The sequence below is a fragment of the Ursus americanus genome, chromosome 25 (genome assembly GCF_024610735.1).
Source record: "Ursus americanus isolate L20-20 chromosome 25, mUrsAme1.1.p, whole genome shotgun sequence".
NCBI lineage: Eukaryota > Metazoa > Chordata > Mammalia > Carnivora > Ursidae > Ursus > Ursus americanus.
The window spans coordinates 42,587,332-42,610,004 of record NC_142151.1 but is presented as its reverse complement, the minus strand read 5'-3'; the positions used below and the strand labels follow the sequence as shown (position 1 = coordinate 42,610,004).

General features: G+C 43.1%; 1 protein-coding gene across 1 annotated transcript in view; it reads right to left on the bottom strand.

Annotated features, from left to right (window-relative positions):
- The window catches only part of SLC4A8 (solute carrier family 4 member 8), a 66,940-nt gene extending 47,380 nt beyond the window's left edge, over nt 1-19,560 (bottom strand). Inside the window, exons 1-2 of the mRNA XM_087855395.1 lie at nt 19,374-19,560; nt 6,903-6,984 (exon numbers count right to left, since the gene is read on the bottom strand). Of these exons, the coding sequence (XP_087711521.1) occupies nt 6,903-6,984; nt 19,374-19,418 (127 nt within the window). The 5' untranslated portion in view covers nt 19,419-19,560. The remainder of the gene's footprint in view (nt 1-6,902; nt 6,985-19,373) is intronic.
- Between the last annotated feature and the right edge of the window lie 3,113 nt (nt 19,561-22,673).

Genomic DNA, 22,673 nt, shown 5'->3' with positions numbered 1-22,673 from the left:
ATGCCCTGAGCCGAAGGCAGACGCTTAACCGCTGTGAGATGTGCCACCTTCTACTTCTAAGTCACCAGAGCCCTTGGCTAGCATTCTCTTATGCGCTTATTTTATGCCTTGCACTAGAATTAATACCTCCCACTATTCATCTGCAAGCTTCTCAAGGTCCCAGGTCAGACTTTCTTCCTCTTGGAATCCCTCACATAACAAAGCACAGTGTTTTGCGTATGGTTGTTGTTCCACGAATGTTCAGAAAATGGAACATCTCCTAAGAGCCTCCCTCAGGAACATAACCCCTTTGAACCTCCTCAGGAGATCACAATCAGACCTAAGAGAGCTTCTAAGGTGAAAGGAGCCACAAAAGGAATGTGTAACCAAAGTGAATGTGTTTAGGGCAAATGAAAGACTCACCAAAGCATGAGAAGCCTCAGAAGATCCAAGCCAACCTGAGAAAGGAAGACTTCCTGAATAAAGGGACTTTATGGAAAGAGTTGCCAACTCTTCTTCTTCCCACAGCAGTGGGTTTTCCTAAGACTGTGTTCAGCTTCTCTGGGGACTCCTCGATAAGTGCTCTCCCCCTACAAGCGGGGTTAATTAATATGCCTTGGAGTGCTGCTCTACATTCCTTTCTCTACTTCTCTCTCCTTTTTGTTGTCCTCTCCTGCCTTCCAAACTCCCAAATGATAAAGAAAAATAAAAAGAAAGGATTATATAGACCACATCTTCTTTATCCATTCATCTATAGATGGACACTTGGGTTACTTCCATATCTTGGCTGTTGTAAATAATGCTGCAATAAACATAGGGGTGCATATATCTTTTTAAATTAGTGTTTTCATTTTCTTTGGCTAAATACTCAAAGATCACATGGTAATTCTATTTTTAATTTTGGGGAGAACATCCATACTGGTTTCCACAGTGGCTGTATTAATTTGCACACAAACAATGGAACATTCCTCAGCCATCAAAAAGAATGAAAGCTTGCCATTTGCAACAACATGGGTGGACCTAAAGTGTAAAATGCTAAGTGAAGTAAATCAGAAGAGAAAGATAAATACCATATGGTTTTACTCCTATGTTGAATATAAGAAACAAAGCAAATGAACGAAGAAAAAAGAGACCACAAACACACAGACATACACACACACACACACACACACACACACTCTTAAACACAGAGAACAAGCTAGTGGTTCACAAAAGGGAGGTGGTGGTATGGGTGACGTAGATGAAGGGGATCAAGAGAGTGCTTATCCTGATGAGCCCTGAGTACTGTACAGAATTGTTGAATCACTACATTGTATACCTGAAACTAATATAACACTGTATGTTAGCTATACTTCAAAGAAAGAGGAACGGGATTAGAAGGAAAGCTGATCAGAGATTTATTAGAATGTTGAGAGGCAGGAGGATAAACATTTAGTATTGGAGGAATAACCCCTCCTATCCTCATCCTGTCTTAGGGTAATCCTATATCGACTCATGCGTGTCTCAGGACATTTCTGACAGGCAGATCTCTGAACATAATGTAATCATCTTGCAACTTTATCGAAACAGAAATATGGAGCCAGAAGAAGTCATCTGCTAAGATGTGGGATTCCAAACCTCTGACATTATCAATGAAAACTATAAAGTGTGAAAATGACTAAATTGAATACCATCTTAATAAAATATCATGTTAACTAATAATGTTCCACTATAGTACATTAATTAGTTCCCCGTAGTATACCACTGAGACCAACCCAGGCTGGAGTCACCTAACTGTGCCAGGTCCTGTCCCAAGGGCTGGGGATACAATAGTGAACAGCACAAGGTCCTGTCCTCAAGACACATATTCCAGTTAGGGGAGACAGGCATCATGAAAATAATAACATATTATTTCAAGTATTGATAATTATTCTGAATAAAAACATGGTAGGGTCACCTGGGTGGCTCCGTTAGTTAAGTGTCCAACTTTTGATTTCAGCTCAGGTCATGATCTCAGGATCGTGAGCTCGAGCCCCACATCAGGCTCTACACTGGACATAGAGTCTGCTTAAAATTCTCTCTCTCTCCCTCTGTAACCCCACACCCCTCTTATGCACACGTGTCTCTCTCCCCCTAAAAAAAAAAAAAAAAAAAAAAAAAGGTCAAGTGTCCGGGTAGAAGTTAGGATAGAGAAGGGAGACTGTAGCTAAGATGATTAGAGGCAACAGCTGAGTGATGAGGAGAGGCCATGAGAAGAGCATTCCAGGACAAGACAAGATCAATGTATAGGCCTTAACAGTGGGAATGTGCAAGTTCCAAAGCAAAAGGATGGCCAGTAGGCCAGAGCAAAGTGAAAGAGGAAAGAAGAGGAGGGGAGAAAGGTCAAAAAGACAGGCAGGACCATGAAGAACCCATGGGTAGTGAAAAGCATAATTAGATCCCACAGAACCACTTCAGCCAGCCCCTTAAACAGTGACCTAGGTGTTGTAAAATCAGGTACGTCCAGGTAGAGCTTAGACTTAGGTGAAGAAAAGCCTCAGCGAGGGGTGACTTTCAGTCCTTCAACAGAGCCATCCCAGCCATGAGCTTCACCTTCCCCAAAAATCCCCCAGATGGTTATCAGCCAGGCTAGGACCTCTACTTCTTCTTAAGCACATTCTGAATACTTCCACTGGGCGTTTGTCGGTATATTGCCAAGATTATGTAATTTTAAGTATATTCTAAATAGAAAATGAGGGGTAGTGATTAGGTATTAGAACCTGTGTTATTATATCTCATTTTCTTGGTTAATTTGCTCGCTGTCACTATTAAAGTAAAACAAGGAGGTTGGATCAAATGACTTGTCACTTCTAGTCCAGGTTTTACATACGAACTTAGGAAAGGCTCAGGCAAGGTCATTCTTTGGAGAAGACAAGGCGGTTCGATTGTTCCCACTATTCTTACTTACTGCTGCAAAAAGGGAGTATAGCAGGGGCTCAGTAAATGTTTGTTGAGCAAATGATGTATAGTTTTGCCTGATATCTAAAATTCCCACTAGGCAAGTTTGAGGATAATGGGGAAGACATCCTTCAGGTGCCTTTGGTGGCTCTGTAGGAAGTAGGGTAAGGCTTAAATCTTAGGGAAAGGCTCTTTTTCTCTAAGAATTTGTTCGGTCCAATCAGTTCTCCCAAACACTAACCAACCACAGTGCCTGCCTTTTGAAAATGCGGGAGACAGGCAGAAATGAAAACAAGTCCCAGCAGGGGTCAGACCTAAGAAAGACCAAAGTGGCTGTCTGAAAATTAGGCTTCAGTTTCTAAGCTGAGGACTCTTCTGAAGCAGGGACTTGGATTTTCTGAGTGAAATCAGCAGAAACGATGACAAACAAATGGACATCAGGAAATAAATACGGCATCAATAAAATCTAGTCCATTTAACTGGATTCTGGCAGTCTGGTGACTTCACTGGACTCATCCATCCTGTGGTCACTTTGCTGGCCATTCAACTGCCTTCCCTCCTGGAGTCTTCTTCCCTTTCACCTACTTACCACCCCACCCAGACCCCACCTTCTCCCCATCTAATTCCCCATTCTTTGTTTCCAGTCATTGTCAAATGCTTTGGGAGCTATCTGTGTACAAATACAACTATTCATTCAGTAAAACTTATGGGAGAGATATAATGTTAGTGTGTGTTATTAAAAATAAGTATATATACACATACAGAGAGCAACCATTAGTGAACTGGGGCCGAATCTCATGGAGCAGGACAGAAATCACAGCTGTGACCTACCCTTGCAAATAGAGACCGGGCCTACCAACATAGAGTGCACAGCATAAACAGTTTGTTTATCCAGCACACACGCAGAACTCATTAGCAGATACTGAAAAGTATTCCGCCCCCTTGGGCTACAGGTTGAACTCAAAGTCAATAACTGGAGGGGGGAATCTAACACGCGGAGCAGATGCGAGCCTTTTTTTATAACTTAAAAATAGGATCAAAAGGCTCTTACCTCTGTTAAAAACTTATTAGAAGGCACTAAACCTAGTCAGGATTTTTAAGTCTAATAGTTGATCAGAAATAATGATCTGCCAGAAAAAAACGGAAAAACCCAGTTCTGTAACTAAAGCAACTGTTCCATGTCCTTCTGGGAATGGGAGTGTCCACTGAAGCACATCGTGGACTATTGCTCTTTGCGAGTTTATCTTTGGAAATCTGTTCTAATACTTGCTTTGGACTCCTCTCATACATAAAAAGAAGCAATGTCATGGTTTAAGGCACCTTCTCCTACTGATGGAATTAACTTATGCAAATAGACCCACATTTACAAAAGTCTGTAACCATGTCCAGAGACTAAATCTCTGAAGTAGTGCTGAAAAGGGGGCTGGGTTATGTTATGTGGAGCAGAAGGTATGGAATAAAGGGGAAGGGAGACCCAGAGATTTGTCTACAGCCACAGAACCCTGTATCATGGCACGCACTTTGAATCAGAATAGAGTTTACTTCCGCTTTCATCAAAGTGGGACTGACTTTATTTCCTCCTGCCTTCAAGAAATGACAGCACCCTCGGTGCAGCCTGAGTCCTAGGGCCTCCTTCATAGTGAACCCGGGTAGAGTCCCCAGCATGACCAAGCCTACAGCAAATCCCCACTCCCTCTTCTCCTCTCTGGAGCTGCTCTAGAACCACATCAGGCCTGAGAAGTCGGCACCATTCGTCCTCCATGTGCCAATTGTGCTTTATTTAAAAAGTGCTAATCTAAATAAGTTTCTAGTTCTCAAAAAGCTCTCTATATAAGGGACCATTTCCCAAGACGCTGTCCCCTACAGATGACATCATAGATAGCTCTCTTTTATAGCAGAATGGTGAGTGCATGAAGAATAGATGATGTCATCTTGAAAAGATGTTCCGACTCCCGATTACTCAGCTGAGCTCCGTGGATGGAACCCAGTCCTCAGGATCCAAGAGAGTTTGCCTGTGTTTATGATTCTACTCCCAAGCAGACAAGAGTGTTCGTCACTGGTTACCTCCTTGCTGAGGGCAAAGGTCTAGTGGACCCAGACAATGAAACTGAGAGCAACAGTGCCCTCAGGGTGCAGGGAGAGGGTAGAGAGGCAACAGGATTACCAAGGCAGAAGGACAGGTAGGGCAACATGATAAATATTCATACGATGTTTATATCGTATAAAAGCGTGTATGTGAGGGAGCAAGAAACTGAGGTTGGATGGCTAATGCCGAGGACTGTCTTCCCTGGCCGGCAGTGTGGTAGAATAGAAAGAGCAGAATTCCATCCCAGACTCACCTGCTATTAGGCTAAATGACCCTGAGTAATTTCTCCACATGCAAAATAGGGATGATACCTACCCGCTCGGGCTGCTGGCACGATGAAAAAGACAACTGGTACGAAATGCCTAACCCAATGCCTCACACGCAGGGGGCGTTCAACAAATGCTAGCCTCCCGCCTCCACGCCCTTTCCTTCTCCACTTTCCCCCAGTTGCCGAAACCCACACTGGCTCTTCTTCCATCTGGTCGGAATAACTTGGAAAACTTGACCTTGATCTATCCAAACTCCACTGACCTCCAGAAGCCACCCACAGAAGTTCTCATGGTAACAGCCCCGGGGCTGAGTCAGCCTCTACAGCTTTCACTCTCCCCAACCAAAGGACAAGTTTTCTCTGGGAATTATGCAGCTCTGATGAACAAAACGTCACAGGAAGAAGCAGTACAGAGAGAACATTTCACATGCTGTCTTGGTCATTAGAAAGTTGCTGCGTCATAGCCTTCGACATGGCAGGGGACGCTGCAGAGATTTCACAAAGGCTTTTGAGCCAAATGTGGGTTCTCATTAAAGCTAGACTGGACACGAGCCTTTCTCTCATAAAACTGAGCCTCACCACCTATCAGGAAACCAGCCACTATGGAGAAAAGGAAAGCAGAAGGATATCACCAATGGTCATGTGGGGACCTAGGGGTGGGACACGGGACAAAAGAAGATTAAGGGAACTAGACAGAGCAGGTCAATAAAAATGACTCTTCTTTCCCTTCTACTTCAGCTGGGTGTTTTTAAAATACAACTCTGCACTATGAATTCTTAAAGAATATGTTACAGGTGTGTATGTTTTCTTTTGTCTTGTTTAGATGAAAACACCAGGCAGAAATGCGGATAATTAGAATGGGAAGAGCAAATATTGGAGATGGGGCAAACTGAATAATATAACCGAACAGCTGAATAATAACCAAACTGAATAATAACCAAACCGAATAATAACCAAACTGAATTTTAGAAACGATTTGTATTTTATTTTCTTTTAAAATTGTGTATTTACATTACTATTTGTAGGCACTTGCCAAGAATTGACAAACTGGTCTGAGTACTTTACAGTCTCAAGGAATAGGTCATTTATTCATATTTATATTGGACTTTAGAGTGCTCAAAGCACTGTCTCACATGCTATTGGATCCTAATGGAAGGTATTAATATCCCTACTTTTTAAATTGAATTATAATTAACATCAATGCTGTGTTCGTTTCAGGTGTACAACATGATGATTTAACAATTCTGTGCATTACTCAGCGCTCATCGCAGTAAGTATACTCACCATCTGTCAGCAAACAACATTATTACCATATTATTGACTCTATTACCTATGCCGTACTTTTCATCCCCGTGACTTATTTTATAACTGGAAGTTTGTACCTCTTAACCTCCTTTATCTATTTCACCTTTTTCCACCCCCATCCCCGGCAACCACCAGTTGGTTCTCTGTATTAATATCCCTACTTTTATTTGACAGATAAGGACATAGAGCCTAAGGGAAATGAAGTGATTTTCCCCCGAAGTCTTACAGCTAGTGAGAAAGCTAGAGGACTCAAACTCAGGCCTCCTGATGGCAAAGCTCTCCTCCCACACCAGTGTGCCTCTCATTAATTCTCCCCCGCCCCACCCCACACAAAACCACAGTTCTTACCTTCCAACTCCTCTTTCTCATAGTGAATGTTGAGAATTGTACTGGTCCCACCCTGATCCACCACAGCCTCTTCATCTGGTCTCTGTTGAAACATAAAGAAGTAGCCACGGTTATATGCATATGTTCATTCGAACAGTCATTTAAGTCCCACGTGTATGCCAGACCCTTTTTGTTTGTTTGTTTGTTTTTAAGATTTTATTTATTTATTTGACAGAGATAGAGACAGCCAGCGAGAGAGGGAACACAAGCAGTGGGAGTGGGAGAGGAAGAAGCAGGCTCATAGCGGAGGAGCCAGACCCTTTTTGCAACCCTTGGGGGAGAAAGCACCACAGTTTATGTATGTTTTTCACTTGAACCTCACAATAACTTTGAGACACAAACATGACAGCCATCCTCTTTCTCACTTTATAAAAGAGCAGCCTGAGAGTCAGAGAAAATGAAGTAATTATTGCTCAAGGACACAAATGTGGTCAAAGGCAGAGGTGGGACTGAACTCAGGTCTTGTGACTGCAGATCTCATGCCTTTTCCAGCCCCCCACTCCACCTGTACAAGAGGATAATAGGTCTGCATTTTGTAAGCAGTGTCAAACACATCATTTCATTTAGTGTAAATCGGTCTCCTTGACCTCTTTACAGTGTTTGAGCCTCTTGTCCTTGAAATTCTCCATCTTGTTCCTCTGATCAAGTCTCCTCTCTCTCAGCCTAAGGCTCATCTTCTTCCTCTAACCATCATTCCCAAGCAAGAACACTCTACCTTTTGTTTCCCTCACTTGAGTCTTACAATCTCAACAGCAGCCTGAAACTGTTGACTCAGTATTTGACAAACCATTGGGATGTCACTCACAAGATCCACATGTCTAAAACCAAACTAATCTTTCCAAAACTAGCACCCTGTGCTCATTTACTTACACTCACCCATGGTACCTTCGTTTCTTAGTCCACGTTTGAAATTTCAAATGTACTGATTTAACCATTCCATGTATATTGAGTGTCTATTTTATGTCTTCAGGGAGATCGTTTTCTCCCTTTTCTTACCAAGTCCTCCTTTGCAATTTCTCTTGAATCCACTCTCATGTCTCATCTACTCTAGGCCACACTCTCCAGCCCGTTAGGTCATACAGGACACGTTTTCAGTTCTGGAACCATATTTACTTTCTTCCTCAAGTGTTTCTCCCTCTGCCTAGAACTATCACCGTCTCCCTGCTATCCTCACCTCCACAACCAGCAGCCAATACTTATTCATCATCCCACAGATCTCAGCCTCAATGCACTTCCTTGAAAGGCTTCCCTGACTACCCCTCATCTGAACTAAGCTAGGTCCCCCCATTTATATGCCCTCATAGTGCGCTGTACTTCTCCTTCATAATGAAATGTCTCTGCTCAAGGGAGGGACGCTGTGTGTCTTCCTCAACACTGTTTCCCCTGCATCCTACACAGACATAGTAGGTACTCAATAATTCTTTGGTAAAATAATGAATATAACGGCACCTACCTTATCAAAACCCTGGATTATTTCAAAAAAATATCTGAACTGATTTTCCTGCCAATCTATTTCTCTTACAAATCTGCAGCTCCAGCCAAGTTCACTGATCCCATGGGCATAGGGCACATTCCCACTTTCATGCCTTTGCTCACATGTTCTGTCGTCTAATGTGCCCCATCCCCAAATCTCCACCAAATCCTGACCATCTTCTAGATCCTGCTCAAATTTCCAGCTTACTGTCTTAATTTTACTCCTTTCCTTTCCAGTTATCATCTATGTCCCCAAATAAGGCAACCCTGAACATAAAGCAATCCATTTTCCTAATGAGAAGACTCAAAAAAGTTTTTTTTGAAAGATTTTATTAATTTGAGAGAGAGAGAGAGAGAAAGAGAGCGAGCTCAAGCAGGGGGAGCAGCAGGCAGAGGGAAAGGGAGAAACGAGCTCCTGGCAGGGCAGGGTGACTGACGTGGGACTCGATCCCAGGACCCTGGGATCATGACCTGAGCTGAAGGCAGATACTCAACCGATTAAGCCACCCAGACACCCCTCAAAAAGGTTTTTGAGGACAACTTGAATAAACCAATTTTTAGGGAAGTAGATTAAAGTCAAATATCTATGTGTATATATATATATATATATATATATATATATGCGCTATTTTTTAAATTCAAGTATATCTCTGCTATTTCTTTTTTTTACTCAAGTATAATTAAAATAGGTGTTAAATTGGTTTCAAGTATACAATATAATGATTCAACACTTCCATACATTACTCAGTGCTCATCAAGGTAAGTGTATTCTTTTTTTTTTTAAGATTTTATTTATTTATTTGACAGAGATAGAGACAGCCAGCGAGAGAGGGAACACAAACAGGGGGAGTGGGAGAGGAAGAAGCAGGCCCAGCGGAGGAGCCTGATGTGGGGCTCGATCCCAGAACACCAGGATCACGCCCTGAGCCGAAGGCAGATGCTTAACGACTGAGCCACCCAGGCGCCCCAAGGTAAGTGTATTCTTAATTCCATTTATCTTTTTCACCCATCCCCCTGGCAACCACCCATTTGTTCTCTGTATTTAAGAGTTTGAGGTTTTGGGGCACCAGAGGCTATATAGATATAGATATAGATATAGATATAGATATAGATATAGATATCTATATATAAGAGAAAAAGTGTTGGAACATAAGCATCTGCTCATACTTAAAACCATATAGAGGAAGAATAAACCATGAACAATTTTTTTTAATAGTTACCTATAGAGGAGTGAGGGAATAGGGTGAGAAGACAAGGACAGAAAACTAGACTTCTTTGAATATACCTGATTTTATAAATATCTCACATAATTTTAAAACAAAACTAAAAATTTTAAAAGCAATTCCCAGAAATGAGAAACAAAATGAAAGCAAAGGTCAAATTGACGGCATAACTATTCCAAGACAAATTATTCCACGTAACTAAGATATAATAAATTGACTGAACATCCTTAGTGGCATATACCCTAAAGACAGAAAGAGTTTAAGAAGATCTTAAACTGCTTTTTAGTTATCTATTGGTGGTAGTGTTGGTGCTATCACTCTGAGACTGTTGTGCGTTATGAGATCAACCAATGAGTGATTATGTAAACTTGTTCTGTCTTTCTCAATGTCATTGAGAACTGGCATTCTCAGCAGGGGTAAAAGGAAATACAGTCTTAAGATAGAAGTTAAGTAAAAACCATGTAGTCCTGAATTTGATTCGGATGTATCAACAAGAACACGTATTTTTATCTTTAAATGTTTTTAAATTTATAAGTTTACATTTTCTAGCTCTGTCCACTCAAAAAGCCTAGAAAAAATGATCAGCAAGAAGCAATGAGTATCCTCAGCACCTAGATTGTGGCCTCTTAAAATATCATTTTCTACTAAAAGCCGCCCACAGACAACTAGGGTGGTGTCAAAAGGACTCAGGAGTCAACTTAAAGAGATCTCTTGCTTTTTAGGACAATCTGAGCATCAATAAGAGTAATAACTGCAACAGATTAACTATATCAAATATGTTAAAATCTATGAGTTTGCAATGTCACTCTAAAAATTAACCGGTCACCATTGGAAGATAATACTAACAAACCAACACATTATTTTGAAAACTGTTAAACATTTATCTTGGCTTTCCTATATAAATTGTACCATAGTGGTTTCATAGAAGAAATGAGAGAAGTTTCTTATTATAGAAAAGAATAAATGAAAAAGGAATGTTAGAATTAGGACATCGCCATTTTGCAATCCCTAATGGAGTGCATTGATTTTCCACAGCCGCTAACATCACAAAGAGAGACAACCAGACATTGTATGTCTCCTAATGGGAGGCCATATCACCACCCATTAGGTAATCTTAACAAATAAACTGTCCCTGAATCTGATCAAGCCTCTAAATCCAAATACCAATTTACTGAAAATACACTGAAACACAGTTCCATGGAAAAACACCAGCATGAAAATACAATCAACAAAACTCAGACTCTGGGAAACCGTAGAACAAATCCTCTCCCTCCCCTTACCCCCTTTTTAAAATAAATAACTGCAAGAAGAGAAAGACAGAAACAGAGACAGACAGGGAGAGAAGAAGGCGAAAGGAGTAGTTTAAAAGAGGCGATAAATCAATCTCAACGTGTGCACTTTATTTGAATCCTGATTCAAACAAACCAAAATAATTTTTTAGTTATTTTTTTAAATAATTTTTTGAGACAATTGGAGCTTTGAATACTGACTAGATCTTTTATCATAGTAAAGAAATTGCTATTTTTTTCTTTAGGTGACACTGTGCTCATTTCTAAAGAATTCTTACCTTTTTTGTATGGAGTTGTTGAATCACTATCTTATATACCTGAAACTAATATAACACTGTTATGTTAACTATGCTGAAATTAAAATAAAATAAATGCTTAAATTAAAAAAAGAATTCTTATCTTTTAGTGATACACACAGAAATATTTACAGATAAAACTGAAAGATTACAGATATGGAAAAGACTATATTAACTTAGAAATATTACTTTTTTCACATTTTATAATTTTTTAAAATAACTTGAAATCTTCAAATACATCTTTAATATCAATGTAAAGACTCACATAAAGTAAAGGAATAACTTCTAAGCAGAACAACTTGCCTTTAGTTTAGATTTGTTATTTATCTAGCTCATCTTTTAGGTCATGGATTTCCTGATGGCAGCAGCCACAATTTGTCATCTTTATGTTCTTAGAGCCCAATACAGTAGCTTACCACTCTAAGTAGGTTGCACTCTTGTAAGTCCCAGAGGGGGAGGTGGTGTGCCTATGTTCACCACTATGTACCTAGCAGCTAATATAATGTCCAGTATGTGGTAAGTATCCAAAAATTGTCATGAATGAATATTTATTAGGGTTCTGAACTCTTTAGCATATGATCATATATTTTCCCATTAAACTTCATATATATGTATATATATGTATATACATATATATGAATAATTTTTCATGTTGGCTTCCCCACAGGTTTGTAATATCCAAAGGACAGGGACCAATCAGTTATAATGCTTAGCACTGTCCGCAGATAACCGGCACAGCATAGAACACAGCAGGAATCTGGAGAAAGGGGGCAGGGGGAGGGTGGGATCATTGATGTTATGATTCTAAGAACTATAAAAACAAAATATGGAGAGCAAGGTCAAACATCTGAAATATTCAGGTTGAAAACTCACCTTGTTTCCTTAATTTAGATTAGTTAACCACAGCCTAAATTCATCCACTTTCTTTGTCTTGCCAAAGAAAACAGAGCCACTGTCAAACACCATTAGTCAGAGCATTTGAAATGTCAGGCTTGAATGTGAATGTGTGGACCTCGTGTGGATCCCTGTTCAAATAAAACAGCTATTTAAAAAATTATAAGGCACCCACATAAATTTAAACAACTAAATGGATATTTATTATATTAAGGAGTTATTGTGAGTTTTAAAAAATAATAATAATATGGTGATTTGGTAGTTATATCATTAAAAAAACTTCTTAATCTTCAGTGATACACACTGAAGTTTTTACTGACGAAATGATATGATGTCTGGGATTTGGAGAATGGGTGGGGACATAATGGAACAAAACATATATGTGTTTATTGTTGAAGCTAGGTCATGGGTACATGACTAGTCACTTTTACAAGTCTTTCTACTTTATTATCTGCTTGAAATGTTCCATAAATTTCAAGTATATACAAAGTTTGTTTAAAATCATAAAAAATGAAAAGAAAAGAATATCAAGTCTCGTTGATCTGTGCTTGTTGCAGATTCCTCATCAGCTGGCTGTTACTTCCTCTGATACCATTGTTATTTCTGGCAGAGAGGATTTCTTATCCATAGATTTCTAGGGTTCCCATGAATGGGCTTCAGGATTATGTGTGAGTGCGCATTTTTCTTGAGAGGGCCCATAACTTCCATCAGATTCTCAGGGAAGCTTGTGACTCAGAAAAGATTGGAATCATGAGAACCCCATTATATAAGTTTAGGAGAAAAAGGAAAGAAGAGTGAACTGGAGAAAAGGTGGTGTTTTTAAGTCTCCTCTTTTCTGTACTTCCGCCTAGCTCACTGACAATGACCCACTATGTAAATGTGAATTGATTTGGGTGCCTACCTCAAGGACTGGAGAAGATAAAAAGAACTAAGGAGGTTAAATACACATTAAAACACTGAAATTGCAAGGCACATCTTGTTATGAGTCTTGAAAAATGAATGAATTATACCTGAGTAGCAGACCAGATTCTGACTTACAGTTAATGGACAAATGAAAAGGCAGGGGCAGAGCTGAGCTTTACGTAATGGCTCCAGCTCCTGGAAGCAGCCCCAGAGGCTGCAGGGGTGGGGGAAGGCAGCAGGCAGCGGAGCCCACCCTGAGCGCCCTCCCTGACTCATGCCCCCTGCAGCACCACTCTGGACCTGTGGGTGGGGGACCAGCCAAACTCAACTCCCCCTCCTTTCCTGCAGTTAGTCTCAGACTTTTCACCTCCGAAGACCGCTTTCATCTTTTTTCCTAAGGATCCAATGTTTTCAGAGATTGTGTATAACACCCTTCCACCCCTCCACCCTCCCATCCTCACCCCCAACAAAAAGAGTCAAGCATCTCTTGAGTTCTGATACATTTAACCATTTTTAAAACAACAAACATAGAAGTGACTTCCAGGGTTTCTAATCAGCAAACTCAGTTGATACAGTGAGTATTCGGAACAAATATTTACTGAGCACTTCCTGTACGCCTAGCGCTGTGCCTTACGTATATTACCCCACTTAATCTTTACGGCAGTCTTAAAGCAAGGTTAAGTAAGATCACACGAGCTAAGTGGGATAGGAGGAACTCGAACCCAAACCCCTCTGTATTCTTATTAACATTGTATGCTAACATTGCCAAAAGCAAAGAACCCAGTCATTTCAGAGAGCTCAGGTCACCTAATCATGCATTAGTGTTCACAGCGCAAGACCCACATTATTACCATCTTAAAGCCTTAGTGTGCCAGCACCTGGTACTTAAAACTTGTACTTTGCCCTTTTACTGACCAGACTTCCAATAGTTCTCCATCTTATGCACGTCCATCTTCCTCTTCAGCCAGCAAAGTCTCAGTTCTGGCCGCTTGTATACCCTTGTCAGTGAAGCTGGCCCACAGATGCCCATCTGTCTAATGCCCTCAATTCGACATCCTCACTGAACTCAGACTGCTTTAGTGAGAAAAAAAGGTTCCATAAGGACTTGTCCAGCCGTTCCGGACCTCTCAGTGGCCATGAACTCCTGACTACCCGGGAGCTCCCTATTCTGCCTATTCAGCAGCCTGCTGGGGCCTCAAATTTCAAAGTAGCTCTGGATTCTCAGTGATTCTTTTCTTGAACCTCAGCTGGAGTCACTCCTGTTCAGTACTCAGATTACTAGTTAGTTAGTACATGGTAGTAGGCAGAGTAATGTCCCCCCCAAGTAAGACTGCACATGGAAGTAAGGTTCCTAATCAGTTGAACTTGAAATAAGAAGATTATCCCGGATTATCTGGTAGGCTCAATGTAATCACAAGGATCCCTAAAAAGTGGAAGAGGGGGACGGAAGACTAGAATCAGAGCAAGAGATGTGATGCCAAAAGCAGGGTTGGAGACATGCTGTGCTGCTGGAAGGAGGGAACTAGGCGCCAAGGAATGCAGGTAGCCTTCGGAAGCTGCAGAAGTCAAGGAGACCGATTCTTTCTTGGAGCCTCCAGAAAGAAACACAGCCCTGCCAACACTTTGATATAGCCCAGCAAGAGCTGCGTTGGATTTGTGAAGTACAGAACTGTAAGATAATCAATTTGTGTTGCTTTAAGCCACCACATTTGGGGTAATTTGCTATGGCAGCAATAGAAACTAATACACAGATTATGGTTCCCTAACTACCAAGACCAGAGTAAACTTATTACTACCTTACAGGAAACAACCAACCACTCCATTATCTAAGATTTGTTGCTGTTACCTAGCAGCAGATCTAGAATAAACATGGTTGCTTTCTGTGTCCTGATTAGTACTACGGCAGTCTTGACCGAGAGCCCTGTCTACCCTGCCAAAGCAAACTTGAGCTAAGGCAATTATCTACAGATTTTGAAGGAAGTAAATTTACAACCTGGATTGTCCCCCAGACTACCTCAGTTCTCTGCTTGGCAGGACAGCCCATACCTCTCCTACTGAAGCTCCCCAGAAGAGCTGGGAAAGCCATGTACAGAGGATGCTCACAGTTTCCCCCACTCCTACAAAGGAAAAGAACATCTAGTGTATTTTGGGAGAGGGTTGAGGAATATGGATTGTACAGCGCAAGTAGTGAGAAGAGAAACTGCTATGGTTGATGATTTATTCAATAACAGTCAGTAAATGTTAACTGGGCTCCGACATGTGCCAGTCATGAGGCGCTAGCAGTCAGGCCTCCCTCAGGAAGTCTTGGCTTGGACGAGTTTTTCCAGGTCCACAGAAGATATAGAATGTGACTATCTTCTCATCAGTCCTTCTCATCATCCATCCTCCCCAATTATCACCCATTTCCCAGGGCTTGGTATTCTGAAGATTTCTGCAGAATTTTCCATTCTGAGCAGGACTGATTCACGTAAAAGCCTTGGTCGTTACCCAAACTCACTTGCTCGCCTCTCTGTCACTTACACCACCACTGAACCGGCCTGCAGTTCCCAGCACCCCTTGCCTCAAGTCCTGATGGTTCCGACCACTCCAGCCTTCTCCTCCAGCACTTCTTTCTGCTCAAGTCTGAAAGTGCTGATCAGGAGAACTCTGAAGATACAAGATGTCCTCAGTTCCTGTCCAAACTAGAGACTCTCCCTAAAGCTTTCTGCTCTTCCTCCTCCCTTACTACCTAACCCCTTTAAGAGCTCGTTGACTCCTAAAATTTCAATAACCACCTCCAGAGATCTTATCAAAATTCAGTAATGCAGGCCTTCATTAAGTCATCCTACATTACAAAAAAAAAAAAAGTCATCTTAAATTACAGCCTCCTCGCTGGCCTCCCTCAGTCCAGTCTCTTCCCTATCCAATACATCCTTTGTATACCTTGCCACATATCTTCCCAAACACTTATTAAGCGCTCACTCCAAACCAAGCTCTGGTCTAGGTTTCAAAACAGAAGCTACTGTAATGCAGAGTGATTAAAGGCACATATTTTGGAGACAGTAATAGCACTCGGTGGGCATTGTGAGCAGAGAAGACTGAATGATGAATTCTGATAGTGATATAGAGCCAGACCTTGAAAGCTAAATGGAATATTCTAGGTGAAGAGGAGGGGAAAGATTTCACAGCCAGAACACCTGAGCAAAGGCCCAGCAGGACACAAGGGAGAGCTTTTGTGTAATCAAGCAATGGACACCTGATACTCTGTACTAACCCTGCCAAGACCATGAGTTCCTTAAGGAGAAGCACATTGGCTTTGGATACAGGAAAGTCATTCATTCACTCATGCAACTAAGCACCTGTTTTATACCAGGAACCGTGCTGTACGACAAGATTTTCTACCTGGTTCTTGCCCCCATGAAGTTTCTATTCAAAAAGATAATATAGAAATTGAACAAGAACACTTCAGATGAGTTATAAGTGCTATTAAGAAGATAAAACAGGATTATCTGAAAGAGAGTGACTGTGGGTGGAGGTCAGGGAAAGCCACTCTGAGACGGTAACGTTTGAGTGGAGTCACAAAAAAGCCTGGGTAGAATCATGTCCTAGACAGAGAAAATGACAGGAACAAAGGTCCTAAAGCATGAAGGAGCTTGCCATATGAAAGAAACAGAAAGAAAGCCAGTACAGAGGTGCATGGTGAGAGAATGGGGGAGAGGCTGTCAGTGCTGGACACATTGAAGCTTGTAGGCCATGATGAGTTTGGTCTTGTTCTAAAATGCACCAGGAAGCCACTGAAGGGTCTCAAGATAGGATCAGGCATGATTTGTGTTTTTAAAAGCTCTGTCTGGCTGCCATGTGAAAAGTGGACTGTAGAAGGGCAAGAGAGAGAGAGCAGAGGGAAGTGTAGGAGGCTAGTGCAATAGTCCACACCAGAGATAACAGCCTAGGCTTATGATATTTACATGTGATGCCTAGAATCTCTGTTTACACCGAGTTACACAATCTCCTCACTTTGCAAAGTCCATCCCCCCGCAACACACACACACACACACACAGAGAGAGAGAGAGAGAGAGAGGGAGCGCCTAGCTGGCACACAGAAGTCTTCATTGGTAATTTTCAATCGGTTGACTGTCCTCCAGGTCATGCCTATTTTCTTCGCTCCTCCTGCCCTCATTTATTTTCCTCCCTATATCTCAAGTGCCCATTTGCCCATCACCTGACTCAGCCTTCATGAGGTCCTACTGTTTCTGCTCTATTCCTTTTCCTCTCTTCCCCCCACCACTCATGAAAGTTACACGAACTAGATGTAAAGGAGATAATTCTTTTGTATTCTACCCCAGAAGCACTCAGGAGTTATCAATTTCACAGAGCACTAACAGAAGCTTATGGGTTATTACGATCTTGACAATACAACTGGTACACATTCTGCATGTTAAGGACACTGTCTCCTCACACTCGCTCCAGCCTGTTCTATTCCCCCCCACTGCAGCCAGAGAAATCTTTCAATAGGAAAATCTGATCATGATCTCATTGGTGCTTGCTCTCTCATCCCCCCTCCCTCGCTCTCATGCACTTGTGCTCTCTCTCGCACTCTCTCTGTCCCTCTCCTTCCCCTCCCTGCTTAAACCCCTTCAGCGGCTTCCCCTTGTTCCCCAAATAAATCCCAACTTTCTCAGGATGGGCCATAATGGCCCTGCATGTTATGACCCCAGAGTGTATCTCACACCACTCCCCGCATTGCTCCCTGTGGCTCCAGCCACACTGGCCTTCTTTCAGGCCCTCTAACTAGATGTGCCCCCTTTCTGCTATTCTCTTTGTCGCCAACGTCCTTGATCTCCCTCTTTCCTCAGTTGACACTTATTCTTTAGATCTTTAATTTTCTTCCTTAGCAAATTCTTCTCTCATCTAAGGCCAAGGCTGGAACCACTCAGAGCACTGCCTATCTTTCTTTTGAAACACTTATCACAGTTCATAATAATACATTTACTTATGGGATTATTTGATTAAAAATGGTTATTCTCTCCACCCCCCAAGACAGGAAGCTCCAGGGGACAAGAACATTGCCTATTTTCACTCATTGCTGTAACCCCGACATACATTTAAAACACTTAGTAGCCCTTGGGAGGATCAGGTATGGAAAGATTTCCCAAAATCTTAGATATGGTCCCTTCTTTGATGGAGCAAGCAAGCAAGGAATCATGGATCTTCTGTGACAAACTATTACCAGGAAGAAGAAGGGAGTCAGTGTCTGATGCCCATTTTGCTACAAACTCGGACTGTTCCCACTGCTTCCTTACAGAAACCATCACGGACATCAACATGGCACTTGTTTCCAAGACCCATCATCCTTCCTTAGAAGGCCCATCATCCTCTTGACGCCCCTCCACTTCAGATTGACACCCACCCCCCTTCAACCTCTCTTTCCAGAGCAGTGACCAGACCACCTGACCGCATAGGAAAGGGGGGAGTGGGAATTCAATGAGCTAGCACTCACTTACTAGTTTGTCACACAATAAAGCCTTTCACAAATAGCACCTCATTTAGTCCTCAAAACAACCCTGTGAGGTAAGCAAAGCAGGTATTACCATTCCCATTTTACTAGATGGAGAAACTGAGGCTCAAGGAGACAAGGGACTTACTCAAGGTCACAAAGCCAGTGCAAGGCAGATGTAGGATTTGAGCCTACAGTCTCTGACACCTAGTCCAATGCTTTTCCTGACATTTGTCACCCCAACAGTTATCACTTACTTAAATCTGGTTTCCTCATTCCCTTAATTAAACACCTATTCCTGACCTCTCAACACTTCCCCATCCCATTTCCCCTTCCCTTCCCTTCCCAGAAGTTGTCAGCTGTCTGCCCAATGGGATGGAGAAAGTCATAAAGCTGGCCACACTAACGGGGTCTGGTCCCAGCCTCCAGTCTTTCCAGCTCTTTCTCTGAACCACTGATGAACCAGAAGTCTCCAGAAATAAAAACACAAAGAGGAGACCTGCCCCACCAGAGCAAGGTCCTTCGCCACCCTTCCTCCCCCGTTCCAACAGGACGCCGCGAGGCCAGAAGCCAGCCTCTCTCCCAAAAGCGTGTACCCTTAGAGAACAGCGGTCACCCACCCGCCGCCCTCAGGGCTCCCCGGGGCCAGCCGCGCAAGGGATGCGGCAGTGATCCGCCGGCTCCCAGCTTCCGCCCAAGGTCACCCTCTCGCGGCCCCGGCCCGATCCCCAGCCGCCCGGAGCGCCCCCTGGTGTCCCGGGCGGACCTCCCCTCGCCCTCAGGGAGTGGCCTGCGGAGCCCGGCTCAGGGGCAGAGGCAGGAGGGTGGGCAGAGGATGAGGAGGCTGAGCCCCGGGGAGGGGCGGGAGGCGGGGCCCTACCTGATAGCTGAGGACGCCGTCCGGCTCGTTACTGCCGGCCGGCATGGCGGAACCCAGCTACGTCTGGCCCGACGGCTCCAGGCCGAGCGTCAGCAGCCCGCCCGCTCCGGTCGGCTCTGAGCCGATAGCCCGAGCGGCGACCCCTACCCCGGAGCCAACGGTCAACCATCAACCGCCGCCGCCTCCATTGCCACCGGCCCGCGAGGCCTCGCCGCAGCCAATCAGCGCGCGGCCTGTGCGGCCAATCAGCGCGCGGAGCACGGGAGGACGCTGTCCGGCGGTACCCTGGGCTACCGGGAGGAGGAGGAGGGAGTCTGGGGAGGCTACCGCTCCGGGCCCGGTTGCCTTGGAAACCGCCTCCCTCCCTTCGGGGGGCCTCGGGGCTGAAAGGTCCTCCCAGCTGCTTGCTAGAAATTGAGAATCTCGTGCTGCTATTTGCGGCTGCACCTGACCCTTGAAAACTGAGAAAGTGTCGGTTTTGTCTAATTCTGATGTTATTACTTAGGTAATGGTTTTCAAATTCTGAGGTAACAGCCCTTGGGATTGAAGAAGGAAGTACCAGAGGATGAGGGGGAAGGGCCTTCTAAAATTACTTGTTAATCTAGTGGCTAGATTAAAGTGCATTAAAGAGAAGCGGGCAGGCAGTGATCAGACCCCCCTCCACAGACTCACTCCAACTCAGGTCTTCTCCTCTGGTCTTAGGTTGGCAGAGAAACGCACAGAGTCGAGCCCAGGCGGATTGTTGAAATAATTCCACAAAAATGCCTCCAACTTTTCCGAGAAATGATCTACGGCACATTATTATTTAACAACAGAACCACGGATCTAAGGCAAGGTTGGAAACTCATGAGCAATGCGTTCAGGTTGATTTGGGCTTGAAGCAAAAGAGAGCCTGGCCTTAAACCAACCAACCCTCTGTCCCCAAGAGGAGGCAAGGGGCCTTCTGCCTTTCACGCACTATCACATCAGACTGTACGTGAGTCCATATTTTTAGAGCGGGGGGGGGAGACAGCCCAAACGATTCTTTGCTTCAAAAGAAACTACATCTGGAGAACATAGTCGGGTACGTGTGAAATTTCAACCCCTGTATACCACAACTTGCGTTGGACCTGAAATTTGATGTGTGTCCCTGGGTCAGAACCGTATTTCTAATCTCCTGTCTAAGGCCCCTGGTTCTGTTTCTGAGCCTTAACATTCTTTGCCACAGTCTCTGTTTATCTCTTCACTAATTCTGTCCCTTGAATTTGGAATCCACTGCCCCCCATTTTTGCCCATCAAAATCTTAACCATCCTTCAAAGTCAATCTCAAAGGCTATCTCTTCCCAGAAAACTTTCTTTATCCCACTCTCTCCAACACTTCTTAGAGATATCACCTCTCCCTTCTCTGAAGCCTCACGGCACTCCGTATCTTATATCAGTTACCATGCTGTGGTTACTTAAGTACTTTAATTATATGTTGAGTTTAACTTATTATAATATTGTAAGTTTTTTGAAGATAATTATTTTTTTATGTCTTTCTGTGTTCCACAGAGCCTCAAAGAACACTGGCCATACAGAAAGAAGTTAACAAATATATGTGCTTCTAATTCGATCAAAAACATATCCAACCCTACTATGTACGAGCCCAAATCGCACTGAAGATGCAGACAAATTTAAAATATAATACATATCTTGGGGCGCCTGGGTGGCTCAGTCGTTAAGCGTCTGCCTTCGGCTCAGGGCGTGATCCCAGCGTTCCGTGATCGAGCCCCGCATCAGGCTCCTCCGCTGGGAGCCTGCTTCTTCCTCTCCCACTCCCCTTGCTTGTGTTCCCTCTCTCGCTGGCTGCCTCTCTCTGTCAAATAAATAAATAAAATATTTTAATTATATATATATATATATATATATATATATATACATATACATATATATGTTATACATATCTCCAAAGGACTTAGAGTCTAATCAGGGAAACAGAAGACATGTGAATATGATGACAAGATAATAAAACACAGAATAAGAGCCATATTGAGTAATGTAGACAACAAAGATTATAAAAATTCAGAAGAGAAAATTATTTTTGTGACTTGGGACACTTCAGGACCAAGACACAGAGGACATGGGTTAAAGATAAATCTGAAAATAATTGAGCCAAGGTAAGGAGAACAAGTACCTCAACTACGAGGCAAAAACTTAATAATAGGAATGGGGGCCCCTGGGTGGCACAGTCGGTTGAGCGTCGCAACTCTTGGTTCAGCTCAGGTCATGATCTCAACGTCCTGGTGTCGAGCCTGGTGTCCAGCTCTATGCTCAGTAGGGAATCTGCTTGAAGATTCTCTCCCTCTGCCCTTCTCCCCTCTTGTGTGTGTGTGTGTGTGTGTGTGCACGCTCAAGTGCTCTCTCCCTCTCTCTCTAAAATAAATAAATAAATCTTTTGGGGTCCGTGGGTGGCTTAGTCGTTAAGCCTCTGCCTTCAGCCAAGGGCGTGATCCCGGGGTCCTGGGATCGAGTCCTGCATCGGGCTCCCTGCTCCATTGGGAGCCTGCTTCTTCCTCTCCCACTCCCCCTGCTTGTGTTCCCTCTCTCATTAGCTGTCTCTGTCAAATAAATAAAATCTTTAAAATAAAATAAAATAAATATTTTAAAAAACGGGCACCTCTGGCTCAGTTGGTTAAGCGTCTGCCTTCAGGTCATGATCCCAAGGTCCTGGGCTCAAGCCCCGCATCAGGCTCTCCGTTCAGCAGTGAGTCTGCTTCTCCCTCTCCTTCCGCCCCGTGCTCACTCATGCTCTCTGTCACTATCTTTGTCTCTCTCTCTCTCAAATAAATAAAATCTTTTTTAAAATAAATAAAATCTTTAGGTAATAATAGTAGGAATGTACATGGCCCGTTCAGAGTAGTCATGATTTGAGCCAAAGCAAAAAGAGAAAAGAACAGTAGTGAAGCACAGATCGTGGTTTAAAAAAACAAACAGGGGTGCCTGGGTAGCTCAGTCTCTCCAGGTTAAGCATCCGACTCTTGATTTTGGCTCAGGTCATGCTCTCAGGTCTGTGAGATAGAGCCCCCCCCCCATTGGCTCCAAGCTGGGCGTAGAGCCTGCTGAGGATTCTTATTTCCTCTCCCCCCCCCCACCCTCTCAGGTGAACGCTCTTGAGCTCTCTCTACAAAAACAAAAACAAAAACAACTATGGAGAGCCAGTTAATTTATTCAGATGTTGCTTTTCTCATATAATAGAAAGTAAGACTCTGCTGAAAGTTTTGGAGAACACTTCCAGGTTCCAGGCTTTGTCATTAAATGCATGGTATTATGTAATATTTATAA